The following is a 24,157-nucleotide window of genomic DNA, read 5'->3' as shown; positions in this document are numbered from 1 at the left end:
GTATCTGACGGGAAAGGAGGAAAAATCCCATTATTTTGAGTGGGTGGATGGAGGTCACCATCTAAATCCTTGCTTAGCAGTTGTGGGAAGTTATCATCCAGCCCTCTCCCAGAAAAATGAAATATCCTAGGAAATATTGAAAAGGCAGAATATTTATCTGGATATGAAAAGAAAGAAACATGTTTAAAAGACAGAATAGTTGCCTGTAGCTTCCTGCTCATCCCCACTGTTAATGGGCCATTGAGAAGGCCAGGCTAGTCCCTTTTACATAATAAAGACTTCTCCACTGCAGCCCCAGGGGGGATGGGAGTAAAGGCATGATAATATTGGCCCTTTACTCCAGTGTTTTTCAACCACTGTGCCGTGGCACACTAGTGTGCCGTGACATAGTGTAAGGTGTGCCGTGGGAAAAACACTTTATATATAGTCAATATAGGCACAGAGTTAATTTTTTTAAACATTTTCTAATGGTGGTGTGCCTCGTGATTTTTTTTCATGAAAAAAGTGTGCCTTTGCACAAAAAGGTTGTAAAACACTGCTTTACTCAACTGACCACATGGCATCTGAGAACTCATCCATACCTGGATTCAAAACACAGCCTAGAGAGTAGCCCCTGCATGGCCCCATGGGAGTCTGACAACCAATCAGAATACATTTCTTACACAGGAACAGGAAACAGAGAGGTGGGACTGAACAGGTTATAAAAAGCCTAGCAAGCCCCTACTTCACCCCTTCTCTTCTTCTCCACCAACATTGAAGCATGTGATCCCCTTTTCTGTTCAGGGCTCAAGCCATGTGGCCCTGTCCAACAATAAACCATCTTTCCAAGCAGCCTCCATGTCTCCAGTGTCTTTTTCCCCACTTGGAGCCGAACCCAGAAGGACATTTCTTTCATCACAGTGAGAGAACGAGCTCCGTGTTCCCTTTTGGAAAGCTGAGATTTCCCCCACGCGTTTCCCAGGATTTTAGCGAGTCTCCCTCTCTCAGGGACGGGTCGGGCGCTAGGACCCAAACGACGAAAAGCCGGGAAGGGCGGCTTTCTTCATAGACGGAGGCGCTTCAGCTTCTAGTGATGTCACAGAGGCGGGGCTCATTTTCTCGCTGCTTGGGGGCTGCCGCTGCCAGCTCCTTGTTTCCAGTCGCGGCGGGAGCAGCAGCGGCGGCGGCAGCAGCAGCGGCGGCGCCTGTGGCTTTGGGAGCAAAGGAAAAGGGCTTCAGCGCAGTCTAGACCAGGAGCGGCGTCCCGGGCTGGGGCTCCCTCGAGCAAGAGGGGGAGAAGATGCGCGATTCTTGGGGCGAGGGGCCTTGGCGAGAGCCCAGGTAAGGAGAGGGCGAGCCCCCCTGCCTTTTTCCCCCTCTTTCGGGGGGGAGGATGTAAAGGTTTCTCCGCCCGTTTGACCGCTCCCTCCTCCGCCTTTTGGACGCTGGGCAGTTTGGCGGAGTTGCTAAGGGAAGCGTGGAAGGGAAGCAGAAGTCGCGGTTGGTGTCAGAGCCGCGGTTGGCCATTCAGAGAGGAGTGGAGAGAAAAAAAAGCACTTTAGAGGAAAGTGGCTTTTTCACTTCCTCTCGCTTTCTCTCTCTCCCCTCGTAAGGCGGGGACGGGGGCTAAAATGATCTTCTGGCTAAAAGTCTCCGTAATTTGGGGTCCCAGTTATTGGCAACCTGGTCTCTTCAGCTGAAGAGGCAGAAAGTCTGAAAGGGAGTCTTTACTTTCTCCAGTTCCTGGGACCTCCCAGAGAAAGCAGACGTGTTTCTTTCATCTCTGCATTTCACTACTTTTCATGATTTCATAGATCCATTTCTCACTACTCTTCTTGTTTAACTGTACAGGTGATCTTTGACTTGCAACCATTCCCTTAATGACCATTCAAAGTTGCAGTGATGCTGAAAAAAAGTGGCCCATGACTCTTTTTCATGCTTATAACCGTTGCATTATATCCCCATGGCGATGTGATGAAAATTCAGATGTTTGACAATTGGCATGTATTTCTGACAGTGTCGTGGGGTCATTTTGCAATCTTCTGTCAAAGTGAAGGGGGAGCCAGATTCACTTAATGACTAATTTAACAATTGCTGTGATTCACTTAACAAGGTTGGCAAGAAAGGTTGCAAAATGAGGCAAGGCTCACTTAACAGCACTACCTGTATTAATTTTCCTCTACAAGCAGTTTCCCTGGCAAGAAGTTAGTACGGCATGTTTTGAGAATTATTTAGAACAGTTACATGAGTTTTTAAAAAGTTGCACGCCCTGCAGCGGAATTGGGTCTACGGGTCCCAGAATTCCCTGTGATCTGACTGGGCATTCTGGGAAATGCAACTGTTGTATTTGTAGTGTGTGTGTGGGGAGGGGGGAAGGTGAGTTTGTTAATTAAAAGCAATTTTGATTGTTGGAAATAACTCCTAATGAAAGGAAAACAATGACAATGTAATTTGCTAGATAAGAAAGTTATTAAGAGTTTGATTGGCAAGTGAGGTATTTTGAAAGAGATTTTCTCTCTTGTGTACAAGGAGGAAAGCTTCTTGCTTATTTTCTGAAAAGGGATATAATTTTAAAATACTCTGTAACCACGCTTATTTGAGTAAAAATCTTGTTTGTATTGCTGTTGACGAAATACGTCAACAACAGTTTATCAATCTCTGTTGAATTTCTACTCATTAAAACTCATGATTATAGGAATTCTCAACCAGAGAAAATCTATTTTGTAAGAGGTGAGCCATGTTAGTTTATGATGACTAAAAATCCAAAGGAATCTGGTAGCACCTTTCTCAATTAACACATCTAATTAAAAGCTACTAGAATGCTTCTGATTTGTCTGCCATTAAAATATGTGCCTTTTTATTATGAACAATAGTTGTCTTAAGTATCGGTCCTAAAAGTGTTATATTTATGCCATTAATTATAAGTATGCATCTGACCTGTGGATTTTTTTTTTACTATATTATAAAACTATGCAGATCTTCCTTTAATGGAATTAATTTGAAAAAGCTTGCTAGGCTGGAACGCAACAAATGAGCACATTTTGTATCATGAGTATATTAACCGATATTTTGTTAGAAAGCTTATTTTTAGGATTGTTATTCTTGACAACTCACATATTTTGTTTGAATGTCAGCATGGTGGAACAAGCACTAGTTTAGACAAATAGATTGCCTTTTCCTCTAGATCATTATGATTTGACTAATTACTTTCTAATTATGCAACTGAATATTTCCAGGCAAGTTTTGAGTTTGTCTTATCTCACTTTGTTTTTCTAGTTAATGCTTAAAGAATGGCATACGTCCTATTGGAAGATTAATCAGATATGAATACAAGTCAGTAAATCCCGAGGAAGTAATAAAGGGGCTTCCCTTTAGTTACCAACTGTCCTCATGCTGAGGGACATCATCCTGCCCATGATGGAAGCAGATGGCTGGGAATGGCTGGTAACGGCAGTTCAACAGTTGATATCCTGGGGGGCTTCAGCAGCCATGATGTTTGGAGGTGTAGTGCCATACATCCCTCAATACCGTGATATTAAAAGGACACAGAACGCAGAGGGCTTTTCAACCTACGTGTGCTTAGTATTATTAATTGCAAACATTTTAAGGATACTCTTTTGGTAAGTTGTTTCTTTCTTAAAAACTACATTTCTCTCTGTACTTCTGAATGTTCTATGAATATCTGAAAAAAGAAATGTGTGTGTGTGTGTGTGAGAGAGAGAGAGAAGTGGGGAGGAGAGGGAGATTGATTTACTGTGCTGCCAAATTCCATGAAACTCCTTTGAAGTATAAGTAATATATCAGCTGCATTTGGCTTCCCTCTGGGTCCTTTGTCAATATTTCATGAGTATATTCAAAAGGCTAACTTGGTTGAAATCCAAATGGCATTTTTATGGTGGCCCTAAACCTGTGATACCTAATGAAAGTCCTAAATTTGTGATATCTAATATTTTGAAATATATTGTATATGCTGTATTGGAAAGCTTGAATATTTTAGTCAGCCTGCAGTTGCCAGGATTTGAAAACGTGTAAACCTAAACAAAAGCTCTTTTGAAATTAGCTGCGGAGGCTTTAGCAATATTCATCTGGCAGACATAGTATAAGCTTAACGCACAATTAAGTGTATTATGAAGAATAAGGCTCTGTGGCATTTTAGAACTGAAGGGAAAAAGATCCTTCAAGAGCAGGCAAAGACCAATCGGGCCTGCCTGCAACTCCTTAAATCAAAAGTGTCTTTACTTCAGATCAGATGGCAGTCTTGTGATCCTTGGGAAATGACAAAGTTGTTTTAAGGGATTGCAGTCAAGTGCTGTGTATGTATTCCCGTATACTCCAAAGCACTTTTTACCATGAACTTTGAAGTTTGCTCAGCCCTACCAAAGAATAGCCCTGTGATGGCAAACCTAAGGCACGTGTGCCACAGATGGCACACGGAGTCATGTGGGCACGTGAGGCGTTGCCCTATGTCCACTCCAATGTGCTTGCGCATGCTGGCAAGGTGGTTTTTGGCCTTCCAGAGGGTGAAAAACGGCCTCTCCCTGCCCTCCCGAAGGCCGAAAATTGGTTGACCAGTGCCCGCATGCATGCTGGAACTGACATAGGGTAACGCCTTGCGTGCCCTCAGATATGGCTTTGCGTGCCACCTGTGGCATGCATGCCATAGGTTCACCATCATGGGTCTAGTAGTTAATGCAACGCGCAAGCACGCCCTTTTGGCACCCGAGCAGAAAAACGTCCGCCATCACTGGAATAGCCTAAGCTAAATAACTTTTTTTTTAAAAACGGTAAAAATTTCCATTGTCCATTTGTGTCTGACTCTAGAGGTCAGTGCTCATTTCTGTTTCCTAGCCTAGGGAGCCCGCATTGTCTGAAGATGCTTCCGTGGTCATGTGGACAGCATGACTATATGCTGGGGCGCACGGAATGCTATTACTTTCCCACCAAAATGGTACCTACAGTATTTATGGGGCATTTTATGCTTTTGAAGTGCTAGGTTGGCTGGAGCTGGGGCAGGAATTGGAATTCACCCCGTTACGTAGTGCTTGGGTCTTGGAGGGCCAATCTTCCGATTCACAAGCATCTTAACTGCTAGGCCATCATGCCCCCCCACCCATTATCTGAAATGAAATAATACAGTATTATGTAAATATTGTATTCACAGTATTCCACTAGTCCATTTCTTCAATCTGTAGATTGTTGTGGCTAATTGAGAAAGTTGTGGAGCTTTAAAGCCTCAATGATTTAAAGGTTTTGTAGACTATTGTGATCAGCAAAGGTTTATATAATGTTAGAATGGCAACAACGACTTTCACGTTTTTGTTGAACAAGCTATATCTTTCTGGAAACTGTCTGTTATGTGTTATGTACAGTATACATGTTTCAATTATACAGCAGCATTGTAAGATTCTCTTGTACATGTCATACTCCTATGAGAAAGTGCCAGACGTAAAATAAAAAATAATGTAAAATTAATCTAATTTTAAAATCCACATATTTCCTGAATGCGTTTCAGTGTAGCTCGTGCTAATCATGCATGTACTAGAATGTAGCAAAAGGCTCTGTTTGATGACAACTGTCTAGTTTGGGATAATTCGCAAATTATCAGATTATGGCAGACCAAATTTATGTGTAGGAATTTATTATGTACTGTGTCTGTCATATAACATTTGAAATGTAACAACATTGGTCTTAATATCAAATAGCTCTATGATTTAGTGGGTGGATGAATAGCACAGTCATCTGTCACCTTTTTCTTCAACTTCAGAAGACTTTCATTCTGGTCTTGAAGCAAAGCATCTTTCATCACAATATAACTCATCAATGTTTATGACTAAACATAAAGGAAACCATTAGCCCTATACATTTAGTTTGATTCATAAATCTTTGTGGGAAGGGCTTTCCTTGGATTTTAATTTGGTTACAGATGACCTTTTAGGAAGTATTGCTATAATTTAAGAATGTAATGCGGAATAAAGCACTTGGAGACAAATAGAAGTATTGTTTTTTCCTGTGATTGCCTTAAATTTATCTATCCACCATCTACCATATAAATGTATTTATCTACCATCCACCATCAGGATCTGACCTTCAAAAAAGATTGGCTGCTACTTAACTTTTTCTTTCTTGGCTGCCTGAGGAAGAATTATACTTTTATTGTTTGCTTTATAGTTGTGTTTGGAGATCGAAATTGACCTTTCATTAAACAATTCTGTGTAAAGGAATAATGAATGTTCATTGAATGCTTATTGAGCCACGCTGATCAAGACTTTCATTGAAATTAGAGATAAGAATGAAGCATATTGTACCCTTAGAAGTTGGTGAAGTCTCTTTTGTTCCTTTCAAAGTGTCTAGTGTACAGGATGATGAGAATAATAGTTGGTTGGCATTTGGAGCATCATATTCCCTCTGCACCTTCTCTACCAGTTAGATGAATGACAGACTAGTTATCTTTACTTTTCCTATGGTGCTTCCCCACACAAACCAATGTAACTATTTCAGAGCCTCTGAATTACTGTACTGTAAATAGAATATTATTGAGACAATTTATGTGCTTTCATTTTTTAAGGGACTATGTTTCCTGATTGTTATTACATTGTTGTAATTATGAAATATAAAAAACCACAGCATCAAAGAATCTTGAAAATACAGCATCTTTGTGCAAGTCAGATATATTAGATCCTTTTTTAATCCAAAGAATTAAATAGGTAGGGAGAAAAATTGTCTGTGTGCCTTTCTTTGCATCTCTCATCCTTCCCAATTTTTCCTCATAATAAACCTTTGGAAGTGGTTAGGCTGAAAGATGGTGACTATCTCAAAATCTTAATTCAAAGAATTTAATCTTGCTTCTTATACCACATTTTCTCCCAAAAATTATTGGTGAGTGGCTAAAATGTTCCATGTTTAGCTGTGATATCAACAATATTTACTACTTCACATCTTGAGCTGGTCTAAATTTTAATTGGAGTATTCATGTGCAATTAAGGAAAACTTGAAAGTGAAGACAATAGGCAGAAACTTTAGGAAAAAGAATGCCTAGGAGAAGAAAAAGGTTAAAATCTTTTAAGTAATAAAAATAAGAAATCTGCCTTAATAAATATAAGACAATAGATGCCTTCCCAAAACATATTCTACATCCTTTTATAGGAATATTATAGATAGGTGTTAATGAAATTTGAATATGTCTCTAGTTCCAATTATGCCTATTTAAAAGTAAAGACTTAATACAAGACAGACAAAATACATGTCTTATTATGATGAAAATTGGGGTACAAATTGTAGAATTAAATTTGGGCAGTTCAGGAGCATCACTCTTTATGTAGTTTATGTGATGTTCCTTGGTGTAAAATCTGTGTTTTATAATTCATATTTTTAAATCAGATCAAAGCGAACAGATAATTTAAGCTTGGACATAACCATCTGTTTTTAAAACAGGATTTGATAAGATTATGTAATATTAGGCTCTCTTTTTGCTAAGAATTATTTTTTCTTGGTGAAAAAAAATACACCTGAATTATTCATAACATTAGTTGCTGAGCTGTTTGATTGGGTACAGTTACCTGTACAGCTGCTGAGTTATATATTCCTTTAGATAATCTGAAAGAATTATCAGGTTTCTTCTATTAATGTTTTGTTAGCAATGAAATTAGTTGAGTGCTTTCCTGTTTCTATGTAATTGGAAGGGGTGGGGACAGGGTTATTATTTTCCGGCCATTAGAAAACACAGCTCCAAGCTTTCCCAGCAAAGAATAATTGGCAAAAATAAGGAACAAGGAGGGCAGAGTGTAGCAGGCAGAACAGACTAATTAGATTATATAGCCTACCTGAAAGCCTTTCACCTTGAGTGTTAGACAAGGGGATCACTGAGTCCAGAAACCCCTCTTTTAAAACTAGACCTAAAACATATAATAGCACAAGGCTATTATAAGATGGGCTTTTTAGATTGATTTATCAATGACAGGTGTTTAAAAATACCAACTATGACCTTTAATCGTGCATTTCTTTTATGCCAAGTAGTTGCAGGATCTTCTTTCTGATGATGGTTGTATTTTTTGTTAGTGGTGAGTCCAGACAGTGCTGATATCCTCTCCTCAAGCCTTTTTAGATTTTATAATTAATTATGGGGGAAAGGCTGTATTTTAAAGGAGTTTTAAAAGGTTGACTCATTCAAACGTCTCTCTTCCAAGCTGCCCTGTTATAGCATAGTTCAAGAAAAGGCAGGTAATGTTTTGAAATTCCCTTTTGCATTTTCTCTGGATATCTTTTGCCTCTCTCTCACACACAGGACAAGACAACTCTACATTAGCCTCTAGTAGATAATTTGATCAAAACAATTTACTGGAGATCCTATCGTTTATATTAATACAGGCTGAGAGAAAGTTCAGGAAATGAAGAATTGTATTAGTGTTCATTATTATTGAATCCGTTTGTTGAATATTGTTAATGGGCTGCTTTTAGAGAAAGGATTTCTCTAATTTCTCAATTTAATCTGGTTTACAGGTAGTCCTCAACGTACAACCAAAATTGAGCCCAAAATTTGTTTGCTGAGTGAGACATTGGTTAAATGAATTGTGCCCCATTTTATGACCTTCCTTGCCACATTTGTTAAATGAATCACTGAAATTGTTAAATTACTAACATGGTTGTTAAGTGAATCTGGCTTCTCCATTGACTTGGCTTGTCAGAAGCTCACAAATCACATGACCGGGGCACCGCAACTGTCATGAGTCAGTTGTCAAGTATCTTACTTTTGATCATGTGACTAAGGGGATGCTGTAATGGTGTGAAAAAGGATCATAACTCACGTTTTTCACTGCTGTTGTAACCTCAGTCAGTCACCAAACAAACTGTTGTAAGTCAGGGACTATCCGGATTATGCTACTGCTTTCTCTTTTTCCAACCAATAGGCAATGTAATTGTGGCTTGTAGTTACAAAACACTGTGAATGAAAATATTTAAAAATAGTTAAATAATAATAAACAGTTTGTCCTTGAAAGTGGAATATCCTGTTAAAAAGGCTTTAAGCATACATCTGTTCATATTTGTTTGCCTAGAATAATAAGTCTTAACTATATATAGATCACAGTGCATTAATACTCACCAGCTGCAATAAGAGTAGAATTATGATTATCATAAATCCAACATGTTGCAGTAAAATCAGTGCACGGTGACTATGTTTTACAACTTTATTTTCAAATATATATTGTTTATCAGCAAGAATTATTACTGCTTATAGAGATTTCTGGAAGAACTTCAATAGCAAACATTTTGTCTTTATTTCATTTCTGTACTGGTCCTTCTGTTAAGAGAACCAAGACTTATTGCAAATCATACTCTGGGTTTATGATCATAAACCTGATGCTACACTGTCGGTTTTCAAGTCCAGTTATTCTGTCAACCTTACTAAATTGACATCAGCAAATAGAGGGTAATTTTAATCCTGATTCTAAGGAATTGTTGAGTAGGCTTCATCTTCAATGTATCCTTTGCTTGGCTCACAATAATATTTGCTAGAGCCATGTTGTTAAAAACATATCACATTATTTGACTTTGATTTAATGTGTGGTATACACCTTGTTTATGGGGGTTATTTACTAGATCTCAGGTCACGTAGCATGATTTGTGATCCCAAAGAACTGTTCATTTTCCTTGAATATTGAAAAATGGATTCTCTTATACTCCATAGTTTTCAAAGCTCTTTTCCTTTCATGTTCTTCCTGTCAGATACACTTGATCTTTAGTTTCTATAGCTCCTTATTCTGCACCTTTCTTTTTATCCCTTCTATCTTCATCTCAAAAATCTTCCTTGTTCAGAATTTGACTTGTCAATCTACTGTCATTTTTGTTTGATCAGGCACCATGTTTCTTAGCATCCATCCCTTCCTCACTCAATGGAATCAGAATCTTCAATATCAGATTGATTTTTCAACTTGCTCAGAGATGTTACTTTTTTGACAAATCCAATTCTTTTTAAAGAAAAGAACATTAATTGTCATTCATATACACAGAGAGATGTGTACACACACACACACACACACACACCCTAAATAATTCAGAGATGATTAAGGATCTGGAGGCTGAATCGTATGATGAGTGTGTAAGGGAACTAGGTATGTTTAACTTAATAAAGAAAAGACTTGGAGAAATCTTCCAATGCTTGAAGGGCTGTCACAGAGAAAAGGGGGTCAATTTATTGTCCTCAAGGTAGGAGAAGGAATGGGTGGAAGCTTGTCAGAGGAGATCCAACCTGGAAAAAGAGAGGAATTTCCTGACAGTGAGAATCATTTATCAATGGAATGATTTGCCTCTGGAGTTCTTTCGCTGAAGACTTTCAAGGGAAAATTGGAGAACCATTTGTCTGGGATGGTATAAAGACTCCTGCCTTAAACAGGAGCTTGGATTAGAAGACCTCCAAGATCCCTTCCAGTCGTATGACTCAATTACTACAGGAAGTTGATTGGAGTTAAGAGAAGAAAATAGTACAATATCATTTTTTAAATCAGTTTTTATGCTTTGTTCAAATGTTATTGACCTGGGTAGGTTTCCCCCCCCCCCCTGTGGATTTAGAATTAAATTACATTGCTACCTATCCATAGGACATGTGAATAATTATTTGTTCAGTGTGTGTAGGGTCATTCATATGCTTATGGCATAGTAAGAAAAATTGCCATTTCATGTACGATGTAAAAAAGTTTTCTAAAGTCGGTGCTCTGCAGATATTTTGAAGAACAATCATACTGCAATTTTGGTTATTGCTTAGAGTGCCAAATGCAATTAAAAAGTATTAAGTTGAGAAAGACCAGTGTAAGATGGGATGCAAACAAGATTTTACAATGTATTTTAACAGCATTCAACTTTATCTTTCTGGAATGCGTCATGCAATATTCAGAAGGTGGAACACATTTTGTTCTTGATTATTTCTCTGATACCCTTAAATTAGGTTAAAAAAAACATCCCGTGGGTTCCGTACTTTTGCTTTATAGTACTCATTTTATAGATTGAGGAGTACTGTAAATCCTTGCATAGAGAAAATTAACATTACTTTTTGATGGCTGTGTAATGTCTTAAATCTAGCTTTGGTATTTAGGGGAGGAGACTTGTCATGTATTGTTTGCCCTTCCCTTAATTACATTCTCAGTTTGGCTTGCTGTTTGACCAAGCCCTGAAGAAAATTATATTAAAAAGGACTACTGTAAGGAGGATACGCCCAAGCAGACAAAGTTAATATGTAGTCCTGGATGTTCCCTGAACTTGGTTGTTTGGTTTCATATACTTCATTACTTCATTAGACAACATCAACAATGCACTTTTGCCACTTATGATGTTAACTAGTTAGGTAATAAAACAACTGCCAGCAAGCAAACAAGCAAGCTCAGAAAGCACCAAGGATGCCACAGTTTAACTCTGAGCTACAGATATTCTCTTCTATTAGAAAAGCTTTTTTTCCCAGCCTCTCCATCTATATGGTTCATTGAATTCAAGCAAGATCGTGGGATGTATAACAGAAGCATATTTGCATTAAATATGCCTGGCAAGCCCTTTTGACAGTTAAATGAGCAAGCAAATATTCACCTTCTTTGGAAATGTATTTTGGTCATTCACAGAGAAAAGCTATTATCCAAACCAGCAGTAAATTGTATTATGTTTATCCTTGAATCTTCTATTATATAACCGTTTACCCTATATTTTTCTTCATTAATAATTTCATACCAATATGTAGTAGGAAAATCTTTTTTCTTTTCTTTTCAATACCTTATTGTTCTGACCCCCTCCTCCGTCCAGTAATGAAAGCCGAGACGAGCTTAATTAGAATGTCCTTTAATAACAAGACTAGAATCTCGGTGGCTGAAAGCCAAGCAAGCAAACAGATAAGGACCTTGGCAGCAAGTCCGACAAACCTTGGCAGCAATTCAGACAAACCTTGGCAGCAATCCAGCCTGCCAAGTTAGTTACGTTCTCTTTAGTCAATGCGTTGACTTTTGCAAGAAGGGCGTGTCACAAGCAGTCTTTTTTATAGTCTGGAGAGGAGCCTAATGACCACCAGCTGAACACAATTACCTCCTGTAATTGCGTAATTGTTCCTGATGCCTAGTAGCTCTTCGATGGCGTGCATCCAGGAACAACTCACTGCTGGCTTCTGGATCACTCTCCCTTGTCTCCTCCCCACTGGTCCAAGGCTCAGGCGCCACCTGGTGGCCAACCAGTCTCTCTGCGCCCTGCTCGGAGTTGGAACCTTGTCCAGGGTCCTCCACCTCCTCCAGAGCCGACTCAGAGGGCCCTCACTGTCAGAGTCTGGTGGCAGCTCCAACGGCACCTGCTGGGCCACAACACCTTATTATATACTCCTTGATTGATAGATTATGTGCTGTCAAGTTGATGTCAACTTTTAGCAACAACATTCATCTGCTCTGATGAACTGCCCCAAATCTGGTCCTTTAGGTCTTCTAATGATGCACCTGTCACCAGAGTAAATGAGTCCATCCAATTTGCTGCTGGTTATCCTCTTCTCTTTGTCTTATCTTTCCCAGCATAAGATCCTTCTTCAGAGTGCTAAGCCTTTACAAAATATGTCTGAAGTATGATCATTTGAAAAGGGACGCGTTGATGTTGGGAAAGAGTGAAAGCAAAAGGAGAAGAAGATGGCAGAAGATGAGCTGATTAGATAATGTTAGGGTCATAATGGTCATAAATATAGAGCCGAGGTGGCGCAGTGGTTAGGGTGCAGTACTGCAGGCCACTTCAGCTGACTGTTATCTGCAGTTCAGCAGTTCTAATCTCACTGGCTCAAGGTTGACTCAGCCTGCCATCCTTCTGAGGTGGGTGAAATGAGGACCCAGACTGTGGGGGCGATATGCTGACTCTGTAAACCGCTTAGAGAGGGCTGAAAGCCCTATGAAGCGGCATATAAGTGTAACTGCTACTGCTACTAAATATGAACTGGTTGCCAAGCATCTGAATTTTGATCACACGATCATGGGGATACTGAAATGATCATAATTGTGAAAAGTGGTCATAAGTCACTTTTTTCAGTGCTGTTATAACTTTCAGTGGTCACTGAACTGTTGTAAGTCGAGGACTACCTGTATATAAATGTTTAGACCAGGGGTCTAGTTTAGACCAGATCTGGCCTGTGGGCTGCTTAGATCTGGTCTGTGGGGCCGCCCTGGAAACAGTGAAGTACTGGCCCGTAGTGCCTCTGCCAGTGAAAACAGAGTTCAGGAGGGGCACATATCACCCTCCCAAGCTCCAGAGAATTGCTGGCAGAGGATTTCAAGAGTCTGTCCCAGCGGAAAACGGAGCTCAGGAGTCCGTTTCCGCTGGCAGAGTGCTCGGGCCACTACAGGTGCCCCCCGACATGAGTTATGTCAAGCTGGCCATGCCCATCCTGGCCATGCCCATCCTGACTCCCCACCCCGGAAGTCAAACACAATCCTGATGTGGCCCTCAATGAAATCAAGTTTGACACCCCTAGTTTAGACACAAATATAATCTTAAGCAATACATCTTGAGCTACTGAAACAATCTGTGATTCCTGTGATGAAGTTAGTTAATTGTTGTTGTGAAACCCAGAAATTTCAGTGAAGGCTTTTGTTAGACTAGAAATGGAAAATATCCTGCTCATCATATATTATGATATTCTTCCTTTTCCCCTTTCTCATCAGTCCAGGAAACAAATCTTTCTGAGGGATATCTTCTTGATGATTTACTAAAATCCCCCTTCCCAGTGGTGTCAATCACCCTGCATTTTAGAACAGAACAAGTTTCTCCCCTTTTTCTTGCTTTCTGTTTCCCTTTTGTTTTTATCTAGTGGAGACCAGCAACTCTCCCTTGTCTTTTTATTCCAAACATTGGATAGTACAAACAGCCAAGTCATGCAAAATGCAAGCGAATTCTTTCTCTCTATTTTGTCCAGAAACCTTGTTTTCTTTGCCTTGTTTTTTTCTCTGTTCTCTCTATTCTATTCTCTGTGACTATGGGAAGCAGTGCAAAAGGTATTTGCCTTTAGGACATTTGCATGTATATATGTGAAAATGCTGCATTTGCTAAACTTTCTATTTTTGCTATGGGAATAAGCCAGGATGCTAAGTTCACCACTGCCCTTCTTGGAACTCACTTTGTCTCCCCAAACTTGAATGACCCAGAGACAGTTTAAGTTCTTAAATATCAAGTGAGTCTTTTATTGCTTTGTGTGCTGTTAGCTTCCAGTGTTCTTTAAACTGTATTTCTTAATTACTGATTATAGTTTCATTTTTGGATTGTCTGAACACATGTCTTGTTAATCAACTGCAGAGGTTAGAACATTGGAATTGATGCTGAAGTAAGCACAATTGGTCACAGCTGCCATAGTGCAAATGACTAATACAAGGGCAGGTTTTTTTTAATGATAGTAAACATGAATATTAAGTATTACTTCAATATATTTGAAAATGTTTTGTGAAGCTGTTTCAGGTGTATGGTTTTATTAATGATCAGTTAAGGCTTAAGAGGCGCATGGATCTCCCTCTAGTGGTTTTAGTGGGAGAAACTGATTTTGAATGTATAGATTTAGGTTCATTGGCAAAAAAAATTGTATTTAAAATTAAGAATGTCCAGTACCACTATTTTACAATCTTCTCTTCACTGTGTAAGGTTAGGAAACTCAGGCAAATGTTACTCTTAATTTGTTAATTTTGTTATCCATTATTTGTTATATTTTTCTATAATTATCCAGAGCAGTTTATTTGGCATCTGACGTGACTTTGTCAAAAGATTATCTAGTTAATAGATTTATATTCTGGTTCCCTTCCTAGAATTAAAATGGTGACCGGCTCTTGGAAGAATTTGAATATCAGTAAATTAATTTATATCCATCCTGGAATTTGGTTTTATGAAAGGCTTTTATTCTTTTAGTATTCAACCACTTGATATCTCTTTTTCTTCTTTTAGGTTTGGGAGACATTTTGAGTCACCCTTACTATTGCAAAGCATTATAATGATAGCCACAATGTTATTGATGCTGAAACTGTGCACTGAAGTACGTGTGGCCAATGAATTGAATATAAAACGACGCTCCTTTTCAGGTTGGTTGAAATCATTGCATATTGGTTCTGTCTAACATTATTTCTCCTCTCTTTTCTTTGGCTACATTATATTCTGGCAAAACTCTGTTTTGATGGTTCAAGATTTAAAGAGCGTTCCAATTGAGGAAATGTGATTTATTGTGAAAATATTTGTTTTTATTTGTGTGTATATGAATATATGCCAAATCCTAATTAAAGCAATTCTCATCCAGTGATCCCATTTATTCGAGTAGTGAACTATAGAGTTGGTTTTGTTCTCCTTTGCAAAGTTATAGAAGAAAGATCTTCCCAATTGCTGCTATATACTCATATGCTTCTTGCTGTCACATTCATTGCTCTAAACTCATGTGGCATCCACTGAATTATCCTTTTGTACTCATTGTTCTGCTCAGAAGCGTAACATTCCATCATTTTATGGATCAGTCCTTCCATCTATCATGAATGTTCTGGTTATGATAACAAACACTGTGATATATTAAATGATGAATTGCAGGACAAGCTAGTCAGCACTCTTATCTGTTAGAGGTTCAGATGGCTTCCATCAAGTTATGTGTGACCTTCAAATATAAAATATGGGAATAGGGTACGACTATCATATGTGCATATATTTTCATTGCAGTAGAAAAACATTCTATAGTTTTCTCATTCTTCAGCTTTTGGGTGTGTTCGTTCTTCATTGTGTGATAATAAAGTTTGTCGATAAAAGAAATGAGAGAAAGAGCTGATGTCATGATCCCATCAAAGATATGTATACTTTACAGACCTGTGTATGCTTTTTTCCCCTTCCTCTTCAGATACGGCAGTTTTTCTCAAACTTGGAAACCATTAAGATGTGACTACTTCAACTCCCAGAATTCCCACTGGGGAATTCTGGTAGTCCACACGTCTTAATGTTAGATAGTGAGATATGGCAATGCAAAGAAAGCTGACTTGCTAGATTTCCTTCCTTCCATCTGTCCATCCATCTGTATGTGCATTCATCCTATTAATTCTCTTAAGTTCATACTTTCCACTTTCTGATTGAATGCTTAGCTTCAATGTCTATACCAGGGGTGTCAAACTTAAGGCCTGCGGGCCAGATCCAGCTTTCAGGGTGCTTAAATCTGGTCCGCGGGGCTGCCCTGGAAACAGTGGACCAGCCCGAGCTTGGGAGGGGCAATGTACAGCACCCCTCCCCCCATGCTCTGTTTTTTTCTGCTAGAGCACTAGCAAAACAAACTACTAGCAAAAGTGGATCCCCACCCAGGCCACCACAGGTGCCCCTGACACGAGTGATGCTGACCTGCCTCCACCCCCCAGGTCAAACACAACCCTCATGTGGCTTTCAGTGAAATCAAGCTTGATAGCCCTGGTCTATACAACCAGGTTCCTTCACGCATGCAGCTGATTCTGAATGGGAATTAATGATTTTCACGTTGCCTAACACTGACAGAATGGGCAGTTGCACAGAAAAATGTATTACACGAAACAAATCTTTAATGGGAAAATCTCAGAGGATCAGTAAACAGTCTGCTCTGTGCTGGTTGGAATATTTATTAAATTGTTGCAAATTATTGAACCTTTCCATAAGCTTTTAATTAAAGAGTAAGATGTAGTCTCCTCTTTGCTTTTTAGTCAATATTGAGCCTTCATCCTTGGACTTTTTCTTGAGTCACCTGCTTTATGACATTAAACCCAATCTGTAGCTCAGAGCCACTTTATATAGCCTACATTTCTGACCTGTTTATACAGGCCTGTATATGAAATCTGTCCTGCATAAGAAGAGTAATTCGCTTAAATATATCCTTCTTATAATTACCATAGTGTGCAGTATAGATTAGAGGTTTTTCTGAAATGTCTGTTTCTAATTTTAATGCAGTATTTTTTGGTCATGTTCTTATATGATTTAAAACATTGAGTTCTATGAACTAATGATGTGAAATATCCAAAAACCTGTGTTGATAGTTTGCATTGTTTTGTTTTGAATCCATGCTTTTTATTTTTATAAATGAGTTTGGAAATGTGAATGTTTGGATTGGTGTGTGTGTGTAAAAGATTACATGTAGTGATTGAAGGCAATTGTTGACTTTATTTCAACATTCATCATATAACAATTTCCTAGATTTGCAAAATTTAGAGAGAATTGTTTTGAACAGAATTTAGCTGCTTTTATCCAACAATAGATCTTGTTGGCTACAGAGAACGAAAACACTTGCTGGTTTTGTAGCTTTATACCACTTTGGCTAAGGGAATATAGCTTAAGATTTTATTTGTTATTCATATTGTAATTCAATTATTGACATTTCATATAAGCTTGTTGTACATATTTATCTCTTGAATTATTGGCTGGATTGTAGAGCATCATTTATCAACAGTCTCAGATGAACTCTTTCATGCTTTTTTGATTTTAGCTAAGCTAAACCTTTGCTTATTTTTTTTTTTCACAATCCTCTTAGCGAGAAAACATGTAATGCGGTGTAAAATAGATAACTAATATAACTTCTTGATACTGATCTATGCATTCAATATTTGCTTAAGCTACGGTTCTTGTACATTCATGCTTTCTAAATGTTTCTTTTGCTTTTCTAAATTTTGGGGAGCACAGTATATGAATGACTAATATCGGAATCCAGCAAATTAAATTGGTTTCTTTTTAAAATATAAAAAAGTATTCTAGCATGATGACTGCCGTCAAGCTACCTTTAACTTTAAGCTAATTTAGAGCACTTTCAGCACTTGCTATTATGAGGAGTCAAACTACCTTTGTTTTGTCTTTGCTTTCTCTTCAATATTTTAATATAGCTGCAGATAGTAAGGATGAAGAAATCAAAACAGCTCCCAGGAGAACCTTTCTAGGTATGTACTTTAGAAACCCTTGTTGCATGAGGGTGCCATTGAAACACCATCTGTTCTCCATTGCTTTTTTCTTTTTGCTTGGGATTTAGTTTAGCGTGTTGGGGTTGGTTGGTTTTTTTTGCCATTTTAGAAATGAATGCATGCTTATCATTTCTAAGAAGAAACTATCCGTGCTACATCTTCTTAACAGCGACATGTTCATTTGGGTTTTACGACTAATGGAGAAAGCACATTCAATTTGGCTCCTTATGTGTTTCCCATATATCCCCCCCCCATTAGTTCCATGACCAGACTTGATATTATAGAATTTATCCTGTTAAGTTTACTTTATTCATCGTATTTTCACTCAATAATTTGTGTTTCAACAATTTGTGACAATTGGATGTGCGTGTGTGAACAATATGCAGATACATTTAAAAGCATTTGTATGCATGAGTGTGCACGTGTATGTATTATATGAATCAATGCACTGCAGGGTGAAAGTCTCATTTGAAGGTTATAAACTAATCTGTCACAATGGTGCATTGCGTGTTGATGTATAGATATTTTTGACTTCCCAGTCTAGGGATAAGAACTGGCTCAAAGCCATCTATCTGGCCATAGCCCTGGCTTCCCTACTACTGTTAAAGAAGTTGTTGTTGTTGTTGTTGTTGTTATTATTATTATTAAACACATTTATATGCTGTCCAATCCCGAAGGACTCTGGGCGGCTTACAAAAATAAAGAGAAAAAACACATAACGAAACACATAACGAAAGTAACAGTTTAAAAACAGCAACACCTCGTACATTCATTCTGATCGGGGCTGGACCTCAACAGTGAGGTCAACAGCCCCAGGCCTGCCGGAACAGCCAGGTTTTTACAGCTTTCCTGAAGGCTATGAGAGTGGGTATGGTCCGGATCTCCGGGGGTAGCTGGTTCCAGTGAGTCGGAGCAGCCACAGAGAAGGCTCTCCTCCGAGGGCCCGCCAGCCGACGGGCCCTCTGGCTGACGGCATCTGAAGGAGGCCCAATCTGTGGGATCTTACTGGCCGCTGGGAGGTATGTGGCAGCAGGCGGTCTCGAAGGTTTCTACTGGTTTAGGTTTATTTTTAAAATTTCTTTACTTGATACATAATCTGTGCTTTCCCTAGGTTGGAGTGTTATTTTCCAAGTCAGTTGAGCATTTTAGAAACTATTGTGTGGAAACTGTGGATAGTAATAATTATCATCTTGAGAAAATCATATTAAAATGCACATATGGCTGTAAAATCATATCACAACGCACATATTTCAAATATCAGACTTTCAAATGTCATACATGATTACTTGCACTGATTACCTGTCAGCTTCCGAGGGCTGATTAAAAGTCTGGTCTTAACATACCAAGTGTTGTAACACCTAATGGCTGCAGGACCACCTCTCCCCACTACAATTTTCCAGACTACTTTATTCATGCTAGAAAAATCAGCTGGTTATCCTCCATTTTGGAAAGGTTAGTGTCAACTCTGAAGCGAACCTGACTGGGGCCATTTGGAGGCTTCAGGATTGCCACGACGCGAAGAAGGGATACGGAGGGAGGACATAGTTAGATGGGGGTTTTGTAGCCAAAACAAAATAGCTTCCTGTGGGAACCAAGGACATTCGAACAGGTGGCTAGAAAAAGGAGGAGTGAAGTAACCAGGCAACTGGCCAGCACCTTGATTGGACAATGTGACTGATTGTTTGGGGAAGAGGAGGGGGGGCTTTCACTTTTTAATTAGGTGAAAACCGTGGGAACTTTCAGAGTCGGTTTTCACCAGTTGTGCCAATATGATCTCTCCAATAAAATTGTTGTTTGAGGAATCTGCCTGCCTCGCAGTTCTGCTTTCTATGTGGTTAATACTTAGAATGCTGACATTTAGAAGACCATAGCCAAAAGCATTGCCTCCCAGAGATGGAAAAGTGACACGATTGGAGATTGGTCTTTACTCAACATTGTGTGCCACGTGGATATAGAGGGGTTTGGGGGACAATACCTGTTGAATTATTGCTGAACAAGATGCCACAAGAAATGACTGTTTGAAATGTGACTCTTCTGGAAGGGGTTTGGACAATGTGTATAATATGTTATTATTTCCAGATGTGCTAGATAGTAACTTCTAGTGGCCACAGGGGCTCAGATTTTTGGGAGTAGTAGTCCTGCACACCAGAGTGCTCAGAACTATAGCGTTATTTGGTTTATATAAATCAAAGGACAGTAAAAATGGTAGATTATTTGAAATAGTCATTTGGCATTCACTTCAGAGTACAAACTGCTGAAAGGGAAGTACAAACTTCCCTTTCAGCAGTCCAGAAAACTACTTAGTGTCCTTAATTGTCCCCATCACCACTACCAAGAAAAGCAGTACAAAGCTTTTATCCACATGCTTTATCCAGAAATCTAATTGCTGTAATGCCAAGCAGCAGCTACAATATCCATTTTTCAAATGGAAACAAAATATTGGTCAGGCTTATCTATGCAAAAGTAATAGATAAAAATGGATTCCTGTGCAGATTTCTGCTCTCATTAAGCCTTTGGCTTATTTGGAGCTAATTAAAAAAAAAAGCACAATTGGTTGGTCTTAATCACTGAATCTCTCTAAGAAAGAAAATTCAATTAAATAACATTCAATGTGTTGTCTTAAAAGAACCTTTCTCTAAGTCAAGAGATAGTGCAGAAACTTTTTACTGTAGAGTTGCTAGCACCTGAAAGTTGTTCTGTATTAATGCTATTGTGGTTTAGTTGCATTTTTGTTTGATGGCTAAACATGATTCATCTAATAAGGCCTGTACTTGATTCTCAATTAGCTTTTAAAATTCCTTCCAACTTTAAACTTAACCCAGATGCTGACTAGTGTGCATTGTAATCCCCACTCGGCAGTGCCAGTTGTTGAGATTAAAGAACCAAGGCTGGGAACTGTTAATTTAGGTAGTTGCTGCGTCAGGTATTTAGCTTTTAAAGCTAATTTCCTTTTTATTTGAATGGAGAACAAGTACTTGTGTTACGTCTCTTGTTTTGTTGTCATCATGCTTTGAAGTTACTCTCTTTTTTATGATTTGGCTAGTTTGATATTTTTTCCTACTTAGTTTTTCTGTTTCTGTTTAGCATCCTGCTTTAGGATTGTTAAAACTATATGGTGATAATATTGATAAATAACATTTTTCCTGGTAGTAAACACTCTTGGGGAGTTTCAAATGTGGTAATTATTGTCATTGAAAGATGCCTCTTGTTTCAGTTGGGATCTGTACATGATAGATGTGTGTAAAGAGAAACTTCACAATATATGGGAGTTCAAATGAAGTTCCTCCCTCATCTTATTGTTAAAACTGCATATTTTGCAGGCATAGTTGTTTTGAGGTCTGCTTTGGCTGTTTCTCTGTTCATGTGCATGCACAGCGAGTTCTTTCTTGTTCATGCTGAAACAGTCAGGAACAGCTTCCAGAACACCACACGTATGAGCCACGTAAGGAACATGGCTGCTTTAATTTAGAGCAGAGGTCTTCAAACTTGGTAACTTTAAGACTTGTGGACTTCGGTTCCACCACAAAAGCGCGTAGGACAAAATCGCGCTCGACAAAAGCGTGCTGTGACGTCATCACAGCGCGACGAAAAAGTTCGAAAAATGTAAAAATAAAGCGAAAACCTTACCCTAAGCCCCCCAAACCTAACCCTAAACCTAACCCTAAACCTAACTCTTAACCTAACCCTAAACCTAACCCTAAACCTAACCGTTAAAGTAACGAAAAACCTAACGCTAACCCTTAACCTAACCCTAACGCTAACGCTAACGCTCTAAAGCTAACCCTAACCCTTAACCTAACCCTAACCCTAACCCTAACCCTTACCTTTATGTGAATCGGTTTGCTTTAATTTAATTTTTATTAATTTTTATTTGAATTTTTCGATCTTTTTCGTCGCGCTGTGATGACGTCAAAGGCGCGATTTTGTCGATCACGCTTTTGCCGTCCGCGCTTTTGACGGGTCACGGTGGACTTCAACTCCCAAAATTCTCCAGTCAACTCTGCTGGCTGGAGAATTCTGGGAGTTGAAGTCCACAAGTCTTAAAGTTGCCAAGTTTGAAAATCTCTGATTTAGGCTGAAAGAGAAGAGCTACATTTGCATCCTGCAGATATCAAAGCACCTCTTGAATTTGTTGTTGTTAGTTGCGAAGTCCTGTCCGACTTATCGTGACCCAATGGACAACATTCCTCCAGGCCTTCCTGTCCTCTACCATCCTCTGGAGTCTATTTAAACTCACACCAACTGTTTCAGTGACTCTATCCAGCCACCTCATTCTCTGTCGTCCCCTTCCTCTCTTGCCCTCAATCTTTCCCAGCATTAGGCTCTTCTCCAGTGAGTCTTGAATTAGAATACATAAAAGTAGTTGCACGAGCATTTCATATGCGGAACATTTATTTTGGATGGTCTGCATCTAGACTGAAACTCACAAACTTGTGTTTTGAGTTGGGAGAGAAAGGGAACAGGCCAAGGACATTAACTAATTCAAAAGGTGCACAACACGGCTTAGTGGAGATAAGGAAAAATGTGCTGGGAAGATGGGAGGCAGATGACTGGTTCAGTAATGCTATACTTAAACCCAAGGAGAGAAAAGGAAAAGGAGGTGTTAAGAAAATCAGCAGGTGAGATGTAACCCAAACCATGAAGAGAAGAGAGGGGTGAGATGTACTGGCCGTGTCATCTTTGCCTGAAGATTTAGCCTGAAACAGCAGAAACAAAATATATCTGAGTACTGTTCTGCTGAACTGCAGCCCACCTGCAGTTTTGGAAGAAACTCCAAAATACAATTGGGGGGTGGGGGTGTGTGATGAGGTTAAAGAAAATACATACCCAGCTTTAATATAAATGATAAACTTTCCTATTGATTGCTTTCGGAGCTGGTTGATATGATTTGTCATTTTGGCTATTGCCAACTGATTTATTGTGCAATATTTTTGATCATAAATTTGTTATGTTGTTCTGGGATATTAACATCTATTATTATAGCTTTAGTGGTATTATATTTATTTTTCATATATATATATATATATACATACATATACATATATATATATGAAAAATAAATTACATGTATATGTGTATGTGTATATGTGTGTGTGTGTGTGTATGTATGTGTGTGTATGTGTGTATGTGTATATATATATATATATATATATATATATATATATATATATATATATATATATATATATATATATATATATACACATACATACATATACATATATATATATATTAAAGTCACAACCCCTGGTATGCCCAAATATGGGAGGAAGTTCACTGCTTCCATTCTCTGTCCATCGGCTCATCATAAGAGACCATCCAGACAGAAACCCAATATTTTTACTGTTGCCTTTGTTACATTTGTGTTGTATTTGTGCTAATAAATAAATAAAGGGAGACTAGTATAGATCTATTTCAAGCTATTTAGCTCTCATCAGCTAGCCATACCCTTACTGGGATTGGAACCTGTGCTATATTTATTTATTTATCAGCACAAATACAACATACATACATACATACATACATACATACATACATACATACATACATACATACATATATACACACACACACACACACACACATATATATATACATACACACATACATATATATATATACATATACATACATACATATATATTTATTTATCAGCACAAATGCAATATGTATGTATGTATGTATGCATGCATGTATGTATGTTATATTTGTGCTGATAAATAAATAAAGGGAGACTAGTATAGATCTATTTCAAGCTATTTAGCTCTCATCAGCTAGCCATACCCTTACTGGGAATCATATATGTATATATATATATATATATATATATATATATATACTTAAAATCACAACCCCTGGTATGCCCAAGTGTGGGAGGAAGGTCACACTTCCACTCTCTGTCATTAGGCTCGTCACAAGAGTCCATCCAGACAGAAACCCAATATTTTTACTGTTGCCTTTGTTATATTTGTGTTTTTATTTGTGCTGATAAATAAATAAAGGAAGACTAGTATAGATCTATTTCAAGCTATTTAGCTCTCATCAGCTAGCCATATCCTTACTGGGATTCGAACCTGTGCTCTATTGCCTCCCAGGCAAGGAGTTAACCATTTGAGCTACAGAGAACGACTCCTTTTATCAGCCAGCCAGGGTGGGAGGTATATACTTAAAATCACAACCCCTGGTATGCCCAAGTGTGGGAGGAAGGTCACACTTCCACTCTCTGTCATTAGGCTCGTCACAAGAGTCCATCCAGACAGAAACCC

General features: G+C 38.6%; 1 protein-coding gene across 2 annotated transcripts in view; it reads left to right on the top strand.

Annotated features, from left to right (window-relative positions):
- Positions 1 to 1,136: 1,136 nt before the first annotated feature.
- The window catches only part of SLC66A2 (solute carrier family 66 member 2), a 79,680-nt gene continuing 56,659 nt past the window's right edge, over positions 1,137 to 24,157 (top strand). The window contains exons 1-4 of one of the 2 annotated variants that reach the window (XM_087707345.1): positions 1,137 to 1,320; positions 3,256 to 3,599; positions 14,902 to 15,035; positions 17,817 to 17,870. In XM_087707345.1, coding sequence (XP_087563471.1) covers positions 3,370 to 3,599; positions 14,902 to 15,035; positions 17,817 to 17,870 — 418 coding nt within the window. In that variant the 5' untranslated portion in view covers positions 1,137 to 1,320; positions 3,256 to 3,369. The remainder of the gene's footprint in view (positions 1,321 to 3,255; positions 3,600 to 14,901; positions 15,036 to 17,816; positions 17,871 to 24,157) is intronic. The other variant, XM_087707346.1, reaches the window with a different exon arrangement.

The sequence above is a fragment of the Thamnophis sirtalis genome, unplaced genomic scaffold (assembly GCF_051295495.1).
Source record: "Thamnophis sirtalis isolate CommonGarterSnake01/CBP01778 unplaced genomic scaffold, rThaSir2_p1.2 scaffold_2, whole genome shotgun sequence".
NCBI lineage: Eukaryota > Metazoa > Chordata > Lepidosauria > Squamata > Natricidae > Thamnophis > Thamnophis sirtalis.
This window is presented reverse-complemented; position numbering and strand designations above follow the sequence as displayed.